The 20291-nt window shown below is 45.1% G+C and overlaps 1 protein-coding gene across 1 annotated transcript; it reads right to left on the reverse strand.

Moving 5' to 3' along the window:
- Positions 1-349: 349 nt before the first annotated feature.
- On the reverse strand, positions 350-13291 carry LOC114855952 (uncharacterized). The gene is made up of 5 exons (XM_055509102.1): positions 13276-13291; positions 8315-12833; positions 8124-8237; positions 8000-8041; positions 350-7914 (listed from the first exon to the last, which is right to left on the reverse strand). The coding sequence occupies exons 1-2, from the start codon at positions 13289-13291 to the stop codon at positions 11812-11814; spliced, it is 1038 nt and encodes a 345-aa protein (XP_055365077.1). The 3' UTR covers positions 350-7914; positions 8000-8041; positions 8124-8237; positions 8315-11811.
- Between the last annotated feature and the right edge of the window lie 7000 nt (positions 13292-20291).

Here is a 20291-nt window from a genome sequence, read left to right on the forward strand (position 1 = left end):
ATATTTATATAGCTCATTGTAGTAATACTTCATTAACTGAAATTATATATATCAACACACAGACGACTTTAGTGATTAGTTGTGACATGTTTGTGCTGAAATCAAAGGACTATTTTAACAGCAGTTATCGTCAGATTATCACAGTTCTTACGATGGTTTATAGACATGATCTTCTTTTGTTATTCAGCCTTTTTTATTGCTTCTCATATCTTAGATAAAGTAAGTTACCTAATATCATTTAATGAAAGAAAACAACTGCTATCTACATGTTACACAACCAGGATTATTTCATCATTGAACATAATCTTACAGCTGAAAAGGCTAAAATATCTACTTATATAAAATCCTCAAAGATGTTGATCTGATTGTAGCTTTAAACCACAGGTGTTTTTGAATGGGTCTCTGGATACTGCAGTGGGTATTTAAGCAGCACATTTTGTGAGGTTTTTAAAGAATTGACTGGCAAATGATGAAATGTGAAGTTACTGTATGTGGCACCAAGCAGTTATTGCATTTTCTCATCTCCCTTTGGGAGGAATAAGCAGCAAGATAATGAGTGAGTGACTGACTTGATGTTATGACTTTGACTTTAAAATCTCAATTAAGTTGTGTGAAACCTTTCATGAATACATATCTACTAGTTGATGAAAAAAATCTACAATAGCAAATATTATTGCATTATTATTAATTGTAGTTAGATGAAGTGTTGATGGTTATTTTATTGTGAAATTTCAGTTTATGCTTGTAAGGGTTGGCCAAACAATGGAGAACACACACACACAGGGACACAAGAGATTATATACCCCACTTTCGATCAACTTTGTTTTTGACAGCTCTAGGTCAAAGGTCACTTGATCTTTTCACCCTTGATCTTTAGCCCCGAGTGTCAAAGGTCACTTGATCTTTTCACCGTTGATCTTTAACCCAAGGGGTCAAAGGTCACTTGATCTTTTCACCCTTGATCTTTAGCCCCGAGTGTCAAAGGTCACTTGATCTTTTCACCGTTGATCTTTAACCCTAGGGGTCAGAGTACACTTGGTCTTTAACCCCAGAGTGTCAGAGTGCGCTTTATCTTTAACCCCAGAGTCAAAGGTCAGCCGAACTTTAATCCACCGCGTTAAAGGGGCGTTGTGATCATCAGAGCGTAACTGTTGTGTAGCACGGCCTCTATCAGCCGCCTCCTCGAGCGTGCAGCTTTATAAAGACGTTGCAATGGGGGTTTTTGTAGTGACCAGAGACTGTCTGGTGTGGGAGAAAAACAGAAAAATGTCCGATTCTCCGGCGGCAGAGGATTCTGACAACATCAGCAGCAGCGTGAACGTTGGGGTTGCGGTGGAGAATCGGTTTCAGCGCGGAGCTCCTAAGAAAACAAAGTTGCGGTTGTGCAGAGTGCAGAGAGCGCTTCCCGCGTCTCTCAAGGGCGAGCTTAAGCTACCGTCGGGCTCTATCGGCTATGTGTTTTGCTACCCCACGGGGGAGTTGCGTCTTTACCAGCTCAACGTCGGAGATGATTTCTCCCCCGACACTGTAACGATGCCCGTCACTGCAAATGACTGGAGTGTTTTGCGCGGCATAGTAGCGGAGTATCTGAGTGAGCTTTTTGAAAGAATGGACGAGGATGAATCTGACGAGGAAGATGAGCCCGTTGAAAAGAGTATGCGAACGATGCCGGACACCGAGGGGGAGAGTTTGAGCGACGCTATGGGAGTGTTCGACATGGAGGACCCCGACCCGAAAATACTAAAGTTTGTCTGGGAAACCAGCGGCTCCGTCAGCGACCGTTGGTACTACAGAGTAAGCATACACGCGCCCGGAGGCCCCGACTGTCGGCTGCTCGTAGCCCGCTTCAGCACCGAGTGTGGGGTTTTCCAGCAAATTATGAATGTATCCTGCAGAGAGTGGCTGAAAATGTTTGATGAATGGGGAGTCTCAATTGCTCAGTTGTTTCGGATGAGCCAGGATTATAAGGAGTTGATTGTAGTTAGAAAAGCCCTCTTCCCCTAGACACACCCACCCCTCCCCCTCTCATCTCCGAGGATAAATAGAGACCCTCGGCTCCAGTCCTCGGCAAGCAATCAACCAAGCAAGAAACCCGGCAAGCATGGCTTCTCTGCAACTCACGCCTCCACCTTCTCCGACCCCGTCGATGGATAGCGCCTGCTAAGACGGGGATGACGACGATGACACCGCTTCCACATCAACGCGGATCAGCGACCGGCCCTCAATGGAACTTGGCTCAGACGGGTGCAGTGTTCATGACAGCGAGGAGAAGGACGTGGGAGCGGCGTCCCCTGGATCAATCATGTCGGTGCGGTGCGAGGTCCACCATCCCGCCCCGGAGGAGGAGAGCGGGGATGAGCTGGACGGACCTCTGCTGAGGCTCTTTCTGGACACTGTAAAGGCCTTTGCGACGCGGGTTCTGTACATCACAGTTCACGAGTACAACAAGTTCATCTGCAACGGCTGCCAGACCTCGCATCCCAGCCAGATGCAGCACACTTGCCCGTTTGGAGTACCCCCGTACTTTTTGGGAAGATATTATGAAGCTCTAAAGAAGAGGGTTCTGACCAGCAGCTTCGTCGCGGCGGCGAGTAGACTGCTTGAGAAATACAACATCCGTGTGTCGGCGGAGAGAGTGCTACAGGCCGGGGAAGCCGTTCTGCACGGCCTGAAAGATACAGAGAATGTCGTGGAGGTTCTGGGTGATATACAAGATGAACTGACAGAGCGGGCTATGTCAAAACATGAGCGACGTGACCTGCAGGAGGCGGTGGATCTCTGGGAGGGGCGCATTTGTCATGATAGCCTGTAAGTCTTTCTAGTGTCATTTATTCATCGTGTGTGTGTGTGTACTCATTCTAATTTCACTTATTCATACTGCATCTACCTATTGCCCATATCATTTTGCGTAGTCACATGTATTGTAATCACATTGTATGCATTTATCCATTTTGTATAAGCGATGTAACATTTATTCTCTTTAAAAAAAAAAAAATAAGAGCTTGTGAATTTGTAAAAAAGACTACTCATTACTGAAGCGACCGAATAACCTTATAACTACGTAAAAAGCGTGCTGGCTGTTCAGAGCAGAGGTTTTTGGCGAGGAGAGAAGATGCCTCCTAAACTTGAAAACCTGATGAAGAAAATTTATTACAACCCTTCTCATCCGGGCAGTTATGGCGGTGTGGCTCCTTTACACAGAGCCGTAGAACGGGATTCTGGCAAGAAAATTAGTATGGATCGCATCAAAGAGTTTTTAGCCAAACAAGACGCGTACACGCTGCATAAGCCTGTAAGGATCCATTTCCCTAGAAATAGGGTGTTTGTGTCCAGACCTCTGAACCAATTTCAAGCCGATCTCTGCGACATGCAGGACCTAGCGTCGCACAACGACGGTTATAAATTTCTGCTGACCGTTATTGACGTATTTTCTAAAAAAGCATACGTTAGGCCTGTTAAAGAATAAGGGTGCAAAAGAGGTGGCGACCGCTTTTGAGTCCGTTCTCGCCGAGAGTGGAATCCCTAAACGTGTTCAGACGGATCAGGGAAAAGAGTTTTACAACTATTATATACAGCTATTTAAGGCTCTGATGAAAAAACATGAAATCACGCATTTCAGCACATCCAGCGAGGTCAAAGCGTCGGTCGTGGAGCGCTACAATAAAACCTTAAAATATAAACTGTACCCCTACTTTACGGGTAAAAACACCCTGAGATATGTGGAGGTTTTGCAGCAGATTGTCAAAAGCTACAATAACGCGTATCACTTGAGTATTAAAATGAAGCCCGTTCAGGTGACGTCTGAAAATGCTTTACAGGTATTACAGAATCTGTACGGCTCCTTTCCTTTGAGACACGAGAAGGCCTTAAAGATGAATTTTAAAGTCGGTGATATTGTGCGCATATCGAAGCTGAGAGGCGTTTTTGACAAGAAATATACCCAGGGGTTCACCAACGAGCTTTTTAAGATCGCGGAATGCGTTCCTAGGATACCGCCGGTCTACAAACTATGCGATTACGACGGCGAGCCCGTCGAAGGATCCTTTTACGAGGCAGAATTGCAGAAAGTGGTGGTGTCCGGCGACAAGGCGTTCAAGGTTGAGCAAATTCTGGGCAAACGCAAAATTGGAGGGGTGGAGCACGTTCTGGTTAAATGGTTGAACTGGCCCGAAAAGTTTAACAGTTATATAAAGGCGTCAGAGATTGTAAACGTATAAAATATGGACGAGGATGGTTTTTACATCACCCTGCCGTCCAACGCAGGTGTTGAGCTGTTCCCGGACAACACACCCTCTGTATTTCGCGCCAATCTGGCGCAGCATATAGGTTTAAAAGGAGCTTGGGAAGTTGCTCTGACAGACCTGTCATACATGCATACATGGTCGACAATACCCCACGGTCGCGCCTATTTTAGCTGGATGGATACGGCCCCTCTTGAACCCTCAGAGAACCCCGAGCACCCCGCCACCGATGCCGAGGCAGACCATGAGGTGAATCGAGAGTTTTTAGGATACGGGTCCTACGTTAGAGAGAGTCTTATGAGGAAGCTAAACAACAGGTTTAAAAGGCTTAAAATGGACGTCGATCTAGGGTATGAAACACACACGCATTTCTTTGCATGGAACGGCAGTGGGCGCTATAAACTCCAGTTTCCTGAGCCTGTGTGCTACGCGCTGGGTGTGGAGAAGGACGCGTGGATTTCTACGGGGCCTGGAGTCCAGCTGTCGCCGCATCCCGCTGATTTAAAGTGCGGATTTTACCATTTATACTGTTATTCGGATATAGTGAGGCACCAGGTGGTTGGTGACTCGTTCGCTCCTCTCCTGCGCTGCGTGACGGTCGAGGGTCAATACGGAGACGTCATCACAAAGACGTTCAATCCTCCGCACTACCTGCCGCTGTCCAAGCATCATATAGAGAACGTCTACGTGGAAATTAAAAACGATCAAAACAACCCCGTCAAATTTGCGTACGGCAAGACGATACTCACGCTGCACTTTAGGCCCGTAAAAACATGATGCGCCGGAGTTATAACGCGGACCCGTATAGATTCGTCAGCTATTATGACGATCGGGTGGGGTCCGGCCTTTCAGGCTTTGGCGGAGCCCCCGCGCAGTACGGTAGAGGTCTAGGCTCAATGTTTTCCAAACTGTTTCGTTTTGTAATGCCTCTGGTAAAAAGTGGATTTAGAGTGGCCAAGCCCCATCTAGCAACGGCGGCTAAAAACATAGCCTCCGACGTTGTGCGGAAGGTTGTAAGGAGGTTCACCGGCGGCCGGTCTGAAGAGCCGCAGGAGGGCTCCGGTATTATGGTTTTAGCCCGTAGAGCCAGGAAACGCCCCCCGGGGCAGCGTCTACCAGGAGTCTCTAAAAGAAGACCCGCTCATAATAAAATTCAGTCAACCCGGGCGGTCGTAAAAAGCGGAGGTCTGCTGTAAAGAACGAGGATATTTTCTAATCAGCATGGCTCTGTTACACGAGAAGTCGTCGGAATGCGTCATGTCAGAGCTGGATTTGTTTTCTTGTCCGTTTTCACAACTGAGCATAGAGGACAAGCAATATGTGGAGATTTCACCAATCTCCTCCATCACTGACGGCGGTCCTATTGAATTTTATGTAGCGGCGGAGGGGGAGCGTTACCTGGATCTGAATGACACGCTGCTGTTTTTAAGGCAGAAAATTACAAACGCGGACGGAACCAATTTAGCGGCGGACGCTGATGTAGGCATCATCAACTACCCTCTGAATCTCTGAAAAGTCAGTTCAGCGCCGGCCTGTTTTATCAGGACACGGCAGGTGCCATGGACTCTCACGTGGTGAATAACGGGCCAAACAGCGGCTTTGTTGCGAGGGCCAGGTTCAGCGCGCGAATTCCATCTCCTGGGCCCACTACACGCGGATATCTTTTTCTGCGAGAGGCTGCTCTTAAATTCTGTCGATTTAAGAGTTAAACTCACAAGAGCCAGCAACGCCTTTTGCCTGATGCACGCTGCAAACGCCGATTTTAAGCTGCATGTGCTGGGCGCCTCTCTGTTTGTAAAGAAAGTGACCGTGTCCCCCGCCGTGCGCATAGGACACTCATCCGCACTGACCAAGGGCAACGCTTTGTACCCGCTCTCGCGCGTCAATGTTAAAACATTCTCCATCCCGGTCAATTCCAGAATATGCACGCAGGAAAATCTTTTTCTGGGCACTCTACCGAAATATGTGGTTATAGGGCTGGTTAACCACGAGGCTTTTACGGGGCGGAGTACTATGAACCCTTTCAGGTTTATTCACGCCAACCTGGAGTTTTTAGCCCTATGCAGAGACGGCAGACAGATTCCGGGAAAAGCCGGCAGCCTGATTTTGAGCACGGCTCCTCTATCAGAGAGTATTACAGCTTAATCACCGCTACCGGGCGGCACCTGAAAGACCAGCCTCTGTGTTTTAATAGAAGAGATTATGAGCAAGGTTATACGCTTTACGCGTTCAACGTGGCCCCGGAGGAGGAGGGCGGAGCTCTGCTGCAGGTCAAGACAGGCACCTTGCGCCTGGAGATGCGCTTTAGAACGGCTCTAGCGCAGACGACTACGCTAGTGGTCTACGCCTGCTACGATTCAATTCTCGAGATTGATTCAAAAAGGAACGGCGCCGTCCAGCAGGTCCTGAAATTGGGAAAAATCCACGCCATCCGCGACTGACACAACAGCGGCCGCTTGTGATCGCAGCATGTCCCCCCTTAGCTCGAGCTGGATAACGTCGCCTTGCTGAGTCTGATTTAAAGCCTGCTGCACCATCTCGGCAACATTCCCCATAACAGTCCCGTAAAAGTGTCCGTAATCAACCTCGTCCGTCTGCCCGATATTAAGCAGTCGTCTTATTTCAAAGTTATTGAAACTGTTTCTGGTTACAATCCTGGTTTCATCGGAGGCCCCGCTTCCCCTCTGCGCCACGTCGTGCGTCGGGGGTCCGTCGGGGGGTGCTTCCGGGTTGCCGTCTCTGCTCGGGGGAGCTCCTTCCATAGCATCGTCATTGTCCTCCTCTGACGGGAGTTCATTATTTCTCTGGCTGGGATTTTGCAGTCTTTCAATGAAGAGGTTTACAGACTGTTCTAATCGATCAAAATCAGAAACATACTCATCACCCCCGCTAGGAAAGTCATAGTCGCGATTCGGGGAGTAGACCGGAGACACACTTCCGACTCTTGCCACCAAATCATTGACCAATTCATCCAACCGATCAAAATGCTCGGTGGTTATGTTCACACCCCGAAACCCTCTTTGGCCATTGGATATCAAAGTTAACACATCCTCTAATTCGGCTTGTAAATCATTGACATCAGAGTTTTCATCAGCCATCTTGTTGTTTAATATTCAAATGAGTGACGTTCCAGCACAGTTTTCACATCAGCTTGCGGAGCAAATCATTCATCATCAGACTCCTCTCAATAACATTCCAGACGACGCTCTCAAATCTGTGCTCAACGGCCCTATTGAAGAGCAGCCTCGATCCTCGGAACCGCCTCCTCCCTCGTAGTCCCGGACGAGCGGAATCTGATTGAAAACAGTCTCGAGTTAGTCACAGGCCATAGAAACAACCCTCTTTAAAAAAAAAACCCTTGGAAGAGGAGTCCCCTGACGACGCACGGGGGCTCGCCTCGCCTGTTCCGGGACGCGCTGCTCAGCTAGAAGCGCAGGGGCCCCGCTCTCAGAAGTTGAAGGCTCCACGCTCGGCTGTCTGGACAGTACGTGTTCCAGCTCGCCGATTAGACACTCCTCTTCAGGGCTCCGCGGTTCTTGTTGTTGTTGTTCTTGTTGTTCTTGCGGTTGCTGTGGCGGCTCCGGGGTGGATGGCGGCGCATTGACGACACACTCGCCGGCAGTAAATATCTCTCCGGGGTCCGGTGACACCTCCAGAAGAGCGTCGTCTGATACTGCGTGAATAAAAAGGAGAGTTTATTTCAACAGAACCGGCGGAATAAAAACGATATAATCGTGCTTCACAATATCCGTACTCACCGTCGAGACTGTGATCGGTCCGTGGCGGCTGATGGATCTCATCTTTTTTTTTCAGAAAAAATAAAACAGCCGTTATGGTCAGCACGCTCAAATGTTGATTGGCTTATATTATGTAATAACTGACCGACGAATCTAAGGGCCTCTCCGGTTGGGAAGGCGTTGAATGCTTGTTGAGCCGCCTGGTGCCTATACTGCAGTTGGAATTGTTGGCTCTGGCAACGCTGTAGCGCAAGGCGATCTGCCGTAAAATGAAAACCGTTTCAAGGCATTCTACAGTCTAATAATGGTTGATTTTGCAAAAGAAGTCATACTTACGGAGTCTAGCGCTCTCTGACAGACGAGCCCCGCGGGCGGCTTGAGATGCAGGAGCTGACGCGGACGAAATTTGTTTGCGCATATTTTCAGGAGAATCAAAGAAATGAGAGTCGTCGGAGCTTTACCTCGAATCATACCTCTGCTTCAACGGCCGACGAGGATCTAGCGTGAAGGCCTGGGTTCGGGTTGATTCTGACGCTTCAACTCCGCCTATATTTATACCAGGTTTCTCCATAAAAGTCACCCAGAAACTGATCAAATGGTTTTACAACAGCCCCTGGGGACACCCTCACACCTCTTGTTTCGCATAACAAATCAACATAGTGTTACAACATAATATTCCCAAGAAGGGCTCCCCCCGAACACTCCTGCGGTGTAACGGGTTAAAGCGGTATTTTTGTATAATCATGTTTCGATCGGTATTATAACGCTGTGTTTTTTAACCGTTCTCCCGGCGCCTGGTGGAATCGCCTTATTGCACCGGGGGTGAAGATGTTTACATTCTCACTCCTACATGCGAGGGTGCCATGCTGTCAGAAGGGATGGGGCATCGAGTTTCAAAGACGTGATGCATTAGCTTTGTGACTTTAAGGGTTGTGGGATTGGATAGGGTAAAAAGCAGATGCGGACCATAAATAATTGGTCGGTCAAACACAACATTAAATGTCGGCGCTTAAGGGGCGACAGAATCTTAAGGGGGGTGAGAGGTTGTTTGTTGAGTTGCGTTGAATGATCTCTCCCCCTCTATTACAGCGTGTGTGTGTGTGTGTGTGTGTGCGTGCGTGCATGCATGCGTGTGTGTGTGTGTGCGCACGTGCGTGCATGCGTTTGTGTGTGTGTGTGTGTGTGTGTGTGTGTGTGTGTGTGTGTGTGTGTGTGTGCTGAAAATGCCGTATGACTGCAGACCGAGAGGACTCCTCTGACCAACAGCACAGAGGACTATCATCGATGTAAGGGTATATGCTTTGCAAGTTGCAGATGTTGCTGTTGTACACCAGCAGCACACTCTAATACTGCATATGTATTTGTTTCAAAACCTGTTCTTTCTAAAACAACGCAGGGCCACTTGAGGCCTAATCAGGTTTATGACTTTGAGTCTGTTGAGGGATCATATAGAAAATAGCCAGAGACCGGGGGTAAAAGGCAGACGCGGACCATAAACAATTGGTCAGTCAAACACATTAAATGTCGGCGCTTAATGCACGACCAAACCTTAAGGGGTTGAGAATGATTTTTTCCCCTATTACAGCGCGTGTGTGTGTGTGTGTGTGTGTGTGTGTGTGTGTGTGTGTGTGTGTGTGTGTGTGTGTGTGTGTGTGTGCTTCATTGCATACATGTGGCGGATGTTGCTGTTGTACACCAGCAGCGCACTCTAATACTGCATATGCATTTGTTTCAAAACCTGTTCTTTCTAAAACAACGCAGGGCCGACTTGACGCATAAATCCAGACGGGGGAAGGAGGACTGTAGAAGGATACCAGGCCACCGCAGGCCTGTGAACTCAGATACACACGCAGAGGAATGCGACACCCTAGTGATACAGAGAGCACAGCCTAAAGAAGGATACACAGAAAGCACCGGTGGCTCATATATATAATATATCTGCATACATACTGGCATTCGATGATCACATCGCCCTTTAACACGGTGGATTAAAGTTCAGCGGACCTATGAGTCTCGGGTTCAAAGAACAGGTACACTTTGACTTTCGGTGTTAAAGTTCAAGTGCACTTTAACATTCGAGGTTGAAGATCAAGTGCACTCTAACATGGCAAGTTCAACGGTGAAAAGATCAAGTGACCTTTGACTTTGTCTGACACAGTTGTAGTCCTCATCGGCTTAAATGTTTATTACAGAAAAACTATTTACAAAACAACAAAAAAATACATCACCAAGATAGAGTAGGTAAACAAACAAGTTAAAGAGAAAGTACACAGAAAATAATAGCTGGTAAGGTCTGTAGCTATCATGTGTCCAGCAGCTGGTCTACACGCAACTGCAGGCAATATTTCCTCTACTTTAAGAGCTGCTACTCCTGGCCTCATCATACAAGCCTCTCCTGCCATCCTCTCTCAGAGCGATGCAGAGAAACTGATCTATGCATTTGTTACCTCTAGGCTGGACTACTGTAACTCCTTACCCATAGGATGTCCTAACAGCTCCTTTTACACCCAAAGGCCTGTTTTGGGGGGTCTTCTGGAAAATGGCATATCTACATTCAAATGAATTTATCTCTGCAACCACAAAGTGTATTTAAATGCAAATAATGTCATAATATAAAGGGCACTTGTGAGATGTGAAATGAGTGTTGCTGATATGATGTTTATAATTAATAAAAAAGTAAAATGTTTCAGTTCTGTCTGAAAAATCTGATAAATGCACTTTCAGGATGAATACCTCTGTAAATAGAGGCCTCAGGTACTTCAAACCTCCATATAATCATAGCAAAATTAGTGGGCTTTAAACCCAGCAAAAGATGGTTTTGATGAAGTAAAGCAGGACAAAGTTATGAAGATTTTAATGCGAACAGTCAGGCTATGGATTTCTTAGTGTGGAATTCAATTTTTTTTCCACCAGTAAAGCACGTAAAATAGCAATAAAAGTGATCAATATATCCAAATAACAGTTATTTAACCCATCTAACTAAATATAAACAGTGTCCAGTCACTGTCTAGCATGTCCACATCCGTCACATATTGCCACCAGAGGGCAGGTGGGTGCGGGCAGGTGTCTGTTTGGCCACATTTTGCCTAGCAACAACTGACTGTGGCCAATGAGGTGTCATTTTAATTAACTCTGACTCTAGTTAGAAGCTATGCAATTGGCTTCAAAACACCAACACATAATTGAAAGGACTTAGCCACGAATAATGACTGATCGCGTTTTATGACCTCGGTGCGATAGAAAATGTGACCAAATGGCAGACCAATAATTTACCTTAGACAAGCTCTGTAGGAGGGCTAGAAAGTAACAGCGTGATGTGATAACTTTCCAGAATGTAGGAATAACAGATAATGTAAACAATGTTTACATGATTTATTTAGCTAGCAGTTAGCTTAGTGTGTATTGTTCTTTGGCTCATAACTAACCCACATGCACAGCTCAGGAGACGTCCAGGTAAGTAAACAGAAGCCTTAATGTTCAGAATAGTTAAGGTACAGGCGCATGTCACCACCAGGTAGGCAGAATGGCAAAGGTACACAACAGGCAGGCAAGCGGATGGTCAAAAACGGGTAATCAGGTCAAACACCGGGAGGGATGATCCAAAATATCAAAGACGTGGTCAAAAAACAGGCAAGACGTTAACAGGCAGGCAAAAACGAGGAATTCTTGAATGGGTTACAAAACTCACAATCTGGCAGGGAACTAAGGTAAGTGCTGGTGCTTAAGTACTAGAGTAAATGACCAGATTGTGAACAGCTGAGTAATCACGTGACTGAAATGTGAAATAGAAAAAGGGTATGACTGAACAGGGAGGAGCGGAGGAGGGCCGCAGGTCAGTCACTGTCTTCTTTGAGCTGACGATGGCCCCGGAAAATCCGGGTGCGACCGGTGGAACTCCTGGATGAGGCTGCGATCCAAAATGAGTCTAGAGGAAACCCACAAATGCTCCTCTGGACCGTACCCCTCCCAGTCCACCAAGTATTGGCGGCCTCACTCCCGCCGAGTGTCTTGATTGAGTAGGCCACCTCCCCATCCACCATCCGAGGAGGCAGCGGAAGAGGAGTAGGTGGAACCAAAGGGCTGCTCCGGAACGGTTTGAGTCTACTAACATGAAAGGTGGGATAGATACCCAGAGTCCTGGGCAAGGAGAGCTTGACAGAGACTGGATTAATGACCTTTATGATGGTAAATGGCCCAATAAATTTCTGTGCCAATTTCCGTGAAGGGACCTTAAGGTGCAGGTCCTCTGTGGAGAGCCAAACTTGGTCCCCCACTTCATAGTCCTGAGAACGTTTAAGGTCGGCATTGTCTTTGAAGCGGGCTTGTGCCCGAAGCCAGGTGCGGCGCCAACTCAGCAGCAGCGCATGAGCTGATGGCACCTGGACCTCGTGGATCCTGGACAGGGCGTCAGGCTTGCCATTGCTGGGACCTGGGCGATATGACAGATGAAAGTTAAACCTCCCAAAGAACAATGACCAGCGGGCCTGTCGGGAATTTCCTTGCCATCCTGAAATACTCCAAGTTCTTATGGTTCGTATATAGAATAAACGGCTGTTCTGCCCCCTCCAGCCAATGTGTTGGCTCTGTTCCCTTATACCCTTATTGGTCTCTGTTACCAGAGACCAATAAGGGTACAAGGGAACAGAGCTCAGGATGGCTGACGTCCAAGTTCCTCCACTGTTTGTCACTTGTATCAGCGGGGAGTTTGGACATCTCAGCGGGGTTGCCAGGTATGGTTCCCCAGCCTGGTGCCTGGTTTTGGTGCTCAGATTTGAAATCGCTTTGTTACCACTTACTACTATCAGGATGAGGACATTACATGTAGACCGCAGTACCTCCTTTGTTTGATCATGACCTTAATATTAATTTTGTTAATAACAGAATAATATATGAGGTCCCCCAACAAAACTAACCTCTGCGCCGCTTCTCATCCGGGCGTCACCTCCTGGAAAATCTGTTTTAGTGCAGCAGAGAAGCTGGCGAACGTAGACATACACATAGATCAGTTTGGCCACTCCGCGGTGGCCCAAGACTCGGCCTCCCGGCTAGGTGCGAGACTGCATATGCCACCACTCGAATTGAATCTCACATTGGGTAATGAAAGCACGACAGTCACCTGTACTCTCCGAGAAGCATTGTGGAGCTCCAAGGCGCACTGCCAAAGCCTTAGAGAATGGATAGCATCTCCTCCTGGCGTGCCGTGCCGCGGGCAAGGTCCTACAAGGCGTAGTCTTTTAATTCAAAACTTTACGTTTCAGTCACGTGTTTACTCAGCTGTTCACAATCTGGTCATTTACAGATGGAGCGGTTCATTTTCGCTGATTTCAGTCGACTGTCAGTGTCAAATCACACATTTATCACACCCTAATGAGCCGACTGTCAGCAGCCCCCATCCTTGGTCTGTCTGGGAAAGGTGTTAAAAATGTTGAGGCCACCCCCATTTTAGTACCAAAGACGCAATTCCAGGGTAAAACCAAAACGTGGAGCTTTAGTATCTGGCCTGTCGAGTTAAGGTCAATTACTAAGTATAGGCACAGTTCTGAGAAAAGGGACATAGATATGATAATGTCAGTTCTACACTGTTTGCTAGAGCAGACAGACAAACAGACAGACAGACAGACAGTAGTCTGTTTAAACAGTCAACTAAAAAGTTGAGAAAACTTGAAAGTTGACTTCATGTCAGAGATGAATGTTGTACTTACTTTTTGTTATCATAGATGAGCATAGGCAGCTGCCAAACTACCTTTTAGAGGTTTATCAGTTACTGGCTGTATTAGGTTGAATTGGACTTTACTAATCTACCTAATAAAATTCTTAAATTCTCATTCTATATATTCGGCCATATTCACTTGGATGTAATGTGTGTCAGTCTGCCTGCTCCAGGAGCTGTTTTAAATAAGAAAATGAGCATTTGAATCTTCTAAACAAGCTTAGATGAACATAACAATAGAGAGCCTCTTTTCAGAAAGAACGACCAATCCACAGCACTAGTTAGACTGGTTTCACACCACCCCCTTCTCCCCAAAGCACCAGAGTCCTGCAGTGCTGTTATCTGATGTGATGTAACCAGATACGTTTGTGAACTACTTAAACAGAAGATTCTTCAGTGATCCATCACTTCAAAGAGCCTAGTGGTTAAAGCACACAACTTCCCACCCACAGTTTTTTAATCAAACCGTTTTGTTAGTTGGTGGTTTAATATTAAAAACGTTTATATCCTGAAGCCATAAACTTAACGCTTTCTTTTTTCACAAGTTTTTTTTACAGATTTTATAAACATCCAGTTGGTTTGCAAAGCCCTGAGTCTGATGACACCTGTAGATGAGGACAGAGTGGAGGATAAAGAGAGAGAGAGAGAAGTACTGGAGAGAAAGAGATAAGCGAAGTTAAACATGAAACAAAGATGGAAGGTGACTGGGTAGAAAACAGAAAGAAAAAGAGGAGCTCAGTGTAAATTAAGTCCCCCATAACTGTAATCATAAGCTTTATCGAAAAGGAAGGTTTTAAGCCTGATCTTCAAGGTGGAGAGTGTGTCAGCTTCTAGAACCTGAACAGGAAGCTGGTTCTATAGGAGAGGAGCTTAGTAAAAAAGGGTTTGCCTCCCATTGCACATTTAAAGACTCTAGGAACCACAAGTAGACCAGCGCTCTGAGAACAAAGCGTTCTGCTTGGAGCAAAAGGAACTATGTGTCAGACTCCATAGTTTTCTCTGGACCCCTCCCCAATGTGACCAGCCATGACATGTATAGTCGGCTGTCATTGCTCCTACTCTCGTTGTCTAGGTGGTGCCCTGCAAACGATGTGGGCTTTGTGGCTAATCAGAGCACTTTTTGGGGAAAACCTGGGCTGATTAGAAGAGACAACGTCCATCCCACGTTAAACAGAGCCTCTCTGCTCTCTAGTAACATGGCCATGTTGCTTAGCCTCCCCACTCTTTGACAACTCAGAGTGAGCCCAGGATACAGAGTTGCAGTCTCTACAGTCGCCACCGACTCTTAAAGGGCTCATATCATGCAAAAATGCACTTTTTCGACATTTTGGAGCGTTCCTATGACTCTATGGGTCACATATACACACACTGAGCACGGTAGAAATGCATTTTCTGCTTTTTTCACATTTTGAAAACGTAGATTTTCTCATCGAATGGAGAGAGATATCTACTGTTCTGAGGCCGTTCCCCAGGTTTCGTCACAGTGGTTGAAAGTTCTCCCTGCAAATCCTGAACCACCACCCCCACAATGATCCCGAACCAAAACTGGACTTCCGCCATTTCCCCCCTCTCACTCACCGTAAACAGACGAGCACGGCAGTGCCCAAGTCCTCCCAACTGAAGTCCAACTGAACTAGAAATAGTTCAGTTCTTAGGTGTTCTAACCAACACCAAAGTCTATTCACTTTACCAAGGGATCAACAAGTGAGGACTTTTTGGGTCACTTATATTTTTAACGGACCGGTGCCAGAAACATTGCCTCAGCATTTATACGTATGTGCATTTCAAACAAGGTTGCGTACAATGCTGGATTTGTTTCACGGCTCCTGTTGGAAAAAAAGGATCTATTCCTACAGTCCGTAATCCACTCATTGAGGTAAGTACATGCTTGATATTTATAATGTTTTAAAATGTTAGTTTGTCCGTTTAAAATGTAGTAACCTATGTGTGAGGCAAGTTACTAGCTAGCTATGCTAACGGCTACAGCAAGTCGACCAAGCCTTTGTCCCCTTCAAATGTGCTCATGTGGGCTCCTGCAGCCACACACCTGTGTGGAGAAAAGCTAATGTTTATCGTATCGGCATCGAGCGGGTACAGGCAGGGAGCGGTGGATCTAGCTCGCTGTAGTAAGTACGTGCTTGATACTTACTATGTTGGTTGGTCTGTTTAATATATAGTAACCCACATGTGAGACAAGCTAATGGCTATCGGCATTCAGCGGCTACACGCAGGGAGCAGTGGGTCTAGCGTCTGTCCTTTTTCTGTAATCGCATACACCTGCGGGGAACAGCTGATCGTTATCGCCCTTCCAGCGGTGACAGACAGGAAGCGGTGGATCTAGCTTGCTGTAGTAATTTGTGCTTGATACTTGTGATATCTAAATATGTTAGTTGGGTCTGTTTAAAATGCAGTAACCCACATGTGAGACAAGCTAATCGCTAGCGTCGCTAATGGCTACAGTGAATCAACCGAGCCTTTGTCCCTTTCAAATGTGCTACTCTGAGTTGGCGCAGTCACACACCTGTGTGGGGAACAGCTAATAGCTATGGGCCTTCGATCGGCGACAGGCAGGAAGCGGTGGATCGAGCTTTTGTCCTGTTGATGTGCTGCCGCTCCTGTTTGTGTTGCGTTAGCCGTTAGCATGCCTTTAGGCCTTTGCACTTTAGAGCTACAGCTGGTCGATCGCTACAAAAAGAACCTGCAGATGAACGCTGTTATGTTTATTACCCCGTCCTGTGTCACAGCCTAAATCAACTTGTGATTTTGGGTTATGTCGTTGTTCTATCAAATTCTAACATGATTAGTTGGAATGATTACTGTGTTGTGTTGCAAGCTTAGTTGCTAATTAGTCACATCTCTACAATACCTGCTGCTTATCTGGTCAGTAACCTATAGCTTGTACCATAGCCATTATATTTGTAGGACCAATACAATTTACAGTAAATGTAACAGTCTTTTCTATACTGTAGGGAGGCACATCCCAGTTACCTACATGCAAGGAGGCTGTCAAACAGAGAAATCACTGCAGACTGTTGGTACACGGACATCTGCTGCCCAGCTCAGTAGTAAAGGTATGTAAGTTTGTGTGTACCAACAGTAAGATAGGTAATAGAAGATTTTAATTGGTATATACTGTTTAGATTTTATATTTGAATTGTAACAACTGTTTATCTGTTGTTTTAGCACAGACAGGCCTGTCCTCTTGTTTGGTTTAATTTTTTGTCTGGTATTGTGTGTTCTTACATTAGAGAAGGTTTTGACCTACATAATAATGAACATTTCACTAATCTACAATTCTGATTGCAGTACCTTTTGTTTTGATGAGGTGATGGTGAGGACAGCCACAGCTTCCATCTGGTAAAGGACTGCTTCCGCTCAGTCTTCCAAATAGTGATGAGAACAAGGATCACCACATCTCCCTGTTTACCCTACTTTCATGCATTTTGTCTGCAGGGCCCTGCAAAAGCTTCTGTCCTCAAACCCCCAGACTAATTAACTCAGTAACCTATACATTGCACATTGGAGTGTGAAGGTAACAGTTTGTTCTAGCTTTGGAGTAGTGGTGTATTTTTTTTGGTTTACAATAAAGTTGGCTTTAACTATTATGTATTTCACTGAACTCTGGACCAACAGGACCAAAGTACCAACAGCCTAGTAGTTAGGGCACAGAAGCTCCCAGCTAGAGACTCCTGGTGTAAACTTGCCTCTGGTGTCTTTTGTTTACCACACAAATTCAAGTGACACAAAACACAGAGATCAGTGCACCCCATTTTCTGTTGACAAGGCGAGAAGAATCAGACAAGGCAAAGCACATCAGTGCCTCAAGAATGGACAGACACTGGGCCTGGTTGTACAGCAGGAAAACAGCATCATCATCCACCATATCCAGTAATAAATGGACATGTGAATACACGTGTTATGAGTTATGCCAGCTGATATTCTTTGAGTTCTGTGTTTAATCATCTTTACTGCCGAATGTTACCACAGTCGGCTGATAGTGACGTCTCAATAATTTTCAAGTTAACTCACACACTTTTCTTCAAGTAGAAACTTTACCAAAAGTACAGGAACCTTTACCATGTAAAAAGTGCAGGAACCTTTACCATGAGTAAAGTTAGGCATTATCCTCTATTTACAATAGGCTTCACTTCACACCTGTAAAGAACTGGCTCATCAGTTGAACAAAGAACTGTGAGAATGTGTGAAGACCATGTCCCCCATGAAGGACATATAATGTAAAAGCTCCTTAAGGGGTTAGGGGGTTAGGGTTAGGGTTAGGTTCTATATATATATATATATATATATATATATATATATATATATATATAGAGAGAGAGAGAGAGAGAGAGAGAGAAAACAGAAATGAGCGTCTTAAATGTAAAGTAGTTTATAACTGAACTTAAAGTTATTTATGTCTAAGCAAGAAGTAGAAAATTACAGCTGTTATGAATACAATGCCCTTTAGTCAAACATTCAGTCAACATCCACATGGATATTTTATTTGTTTTAATTATACTGTATTGTATGTATTACTATATTGTAATGTTTAGCTCTAAATTTACTGGCATTTTTTGACAACTGACAAAGACCAAAAGCTTCCTCAGTCTGAGGGAAGTTCCATATCATCCTCCAGTTTGGCTTCACTTCACACTTGCAAAGAACTGGCTCGTTATGTGAACAAAAGACACAAAAGTGAGTAGGTGTGATGAACCCTCCCCCAAGAAGCACACCAGACTGAAAGAGTTGACATGACTCAACTTCCACACAACTTCACCTGAGCCATGAAAACCAGATATATTTGTAAACTGCTTAAAAAGAAAATTCTTCATGGATCCATAACTTTAAAGGTTCCACTCAAATCAAGGCTCTGTTAACATAATGCTGTATGAAGGAATTTAGTTACTGTCCATACAGTAGGTCTCCCTCATAGGACCAACAGCCTAGTGGTTAATGCACAGAAGCTCCCAGCTAGAGACTCCTGGTGTAATCCTGCCTCTGGTGTCTTTCGTTTACCACACGAATTCAAGTGACACAAAATACAGAGATCTGCATACATATGTGTTATGAGTTATGCCAGCTGATATTCTTTCAGTTCCGTGTCATTTCAGTCACCTTTTACTGCCAAATGTCACTGCAATCGGCTGATTGTGACTGCTCAATAATTTTCAAGTTAACTTACAGACTTTTCTTAAAGCAGAAACATTACCAAAAGTGCAGGAACCTTCAGTCTGAGTAAAGTTGGGCACTATCTTCTATTTACAATAGGCTTCACTTCACACCTGTAAAGAACTGGCTCATCAGTTGAACAAAGGACTGTGAGAAGGTGTGAAGACCATGTCCCCCATGAAGGACATATAATGTAGAAGCTCCTTAAGAAACATTTCTACTCTAAAAGAAAGTACCCAACTTTCAGACAACCAGGTTTAGAAAATGGTCAAATGAACTGGATGTTTATAAAATCTGTAAATTAAACTTGTTAAAAAGAAAGTGTTAAGTTTATGGCTCCAGGATTTAAAAGTTTCTTATATTAAACCACCAACTAACAAAAACAGTTTGTTTAAAAAACTGTGAGTATGAAGTTGTGTGCTTTAACCACTAGGGTCTTTGAAGTGATGGATATCTGAAGAATCTTCTGTTTAAGTAGTTCGCAAATGTATCTGGTTACATCACATCAGGTAACAGTACTGCAGGACTCTGATGCTTTGGGGAGAAGGGGGTGGTTTGAAACCAATCTAACTAGTGCTGTGGATTGGTCGTTCTGTCTGAAAATAGGCTCTCTATTGTTATGTTAATCTAAGCTTGATTAGAAGATTCAAATGCTCATTTTTTAATTTAAAACAGCTCCTGAAGCAGGCAGACTGAAACACATTACATCCAAGTGAATATGGCTGAATATATAGAATGAGAATTTAAGAATTTCATTAGGTACATTAGTAAAGTCCAATTCAACCTAATACATCCAGTAACTGATAAACCTCTAGAAGGTAGTTTGGCAGCTGTGGCAGCGTGAGCTGCCTATGCTCATCTATGATTAAAAAAAGTAAGTATAACATTCAACTCTGACATGAAGTCAACTTTTAAGTTTTCTCAACTTTTTAGTTGACTGTTTAGACAGACTACTGTCTGTCTGTCTGTTTGTCTGTCTGCTCTAGCAAACAGTGTAGAACTGACATTATCATATCTATGTCCCTTTTCTCAGAACTGTGCTTATATTTAGTAATTGACCTTAAATCTACAGGTCAGATACTAAAGCTCCACTTATTGGTTTTACCCTGGAATTGCGTCTTTGGTGCTAAAATGGGGGTGGCCTCATTAACATTTTTAACACCTTCCCCAGACAGACCAAGCAGGGGAGCTGCTGACAGTCGGCTCATGGGGATGTGATAAGTGTGTGATCAGCATCAGAAAGGGGACTGACAGTCGACTGAAATCAGCGAAAACGAACCGTTCCATCTGTAAATCCTGACTGAAAATCTTCATACAGGTTATTCCTTCTCAGGTGGTCAGATAATTGTTTAGCTATGTTTTTTTCAAGAATCTAAATGGTATATTTGAAATTGGCCTATAGTTGGCTCCAGGGTCCAGAGTAGGTTTTGTCAATAA

Source organism: Betta splendens, chromosome 5, assembly GCF_900634795.4.
Source record: "Betta splendens chromosome 5, fBetSpl5.4, whole genome shotgun sequence".
Lineage (NCBI taxonomy): Eukaryota > Metazoa > Chordata > Actinopteri > Anabantiformes > Osphronemidae > Betta > Betta splendens.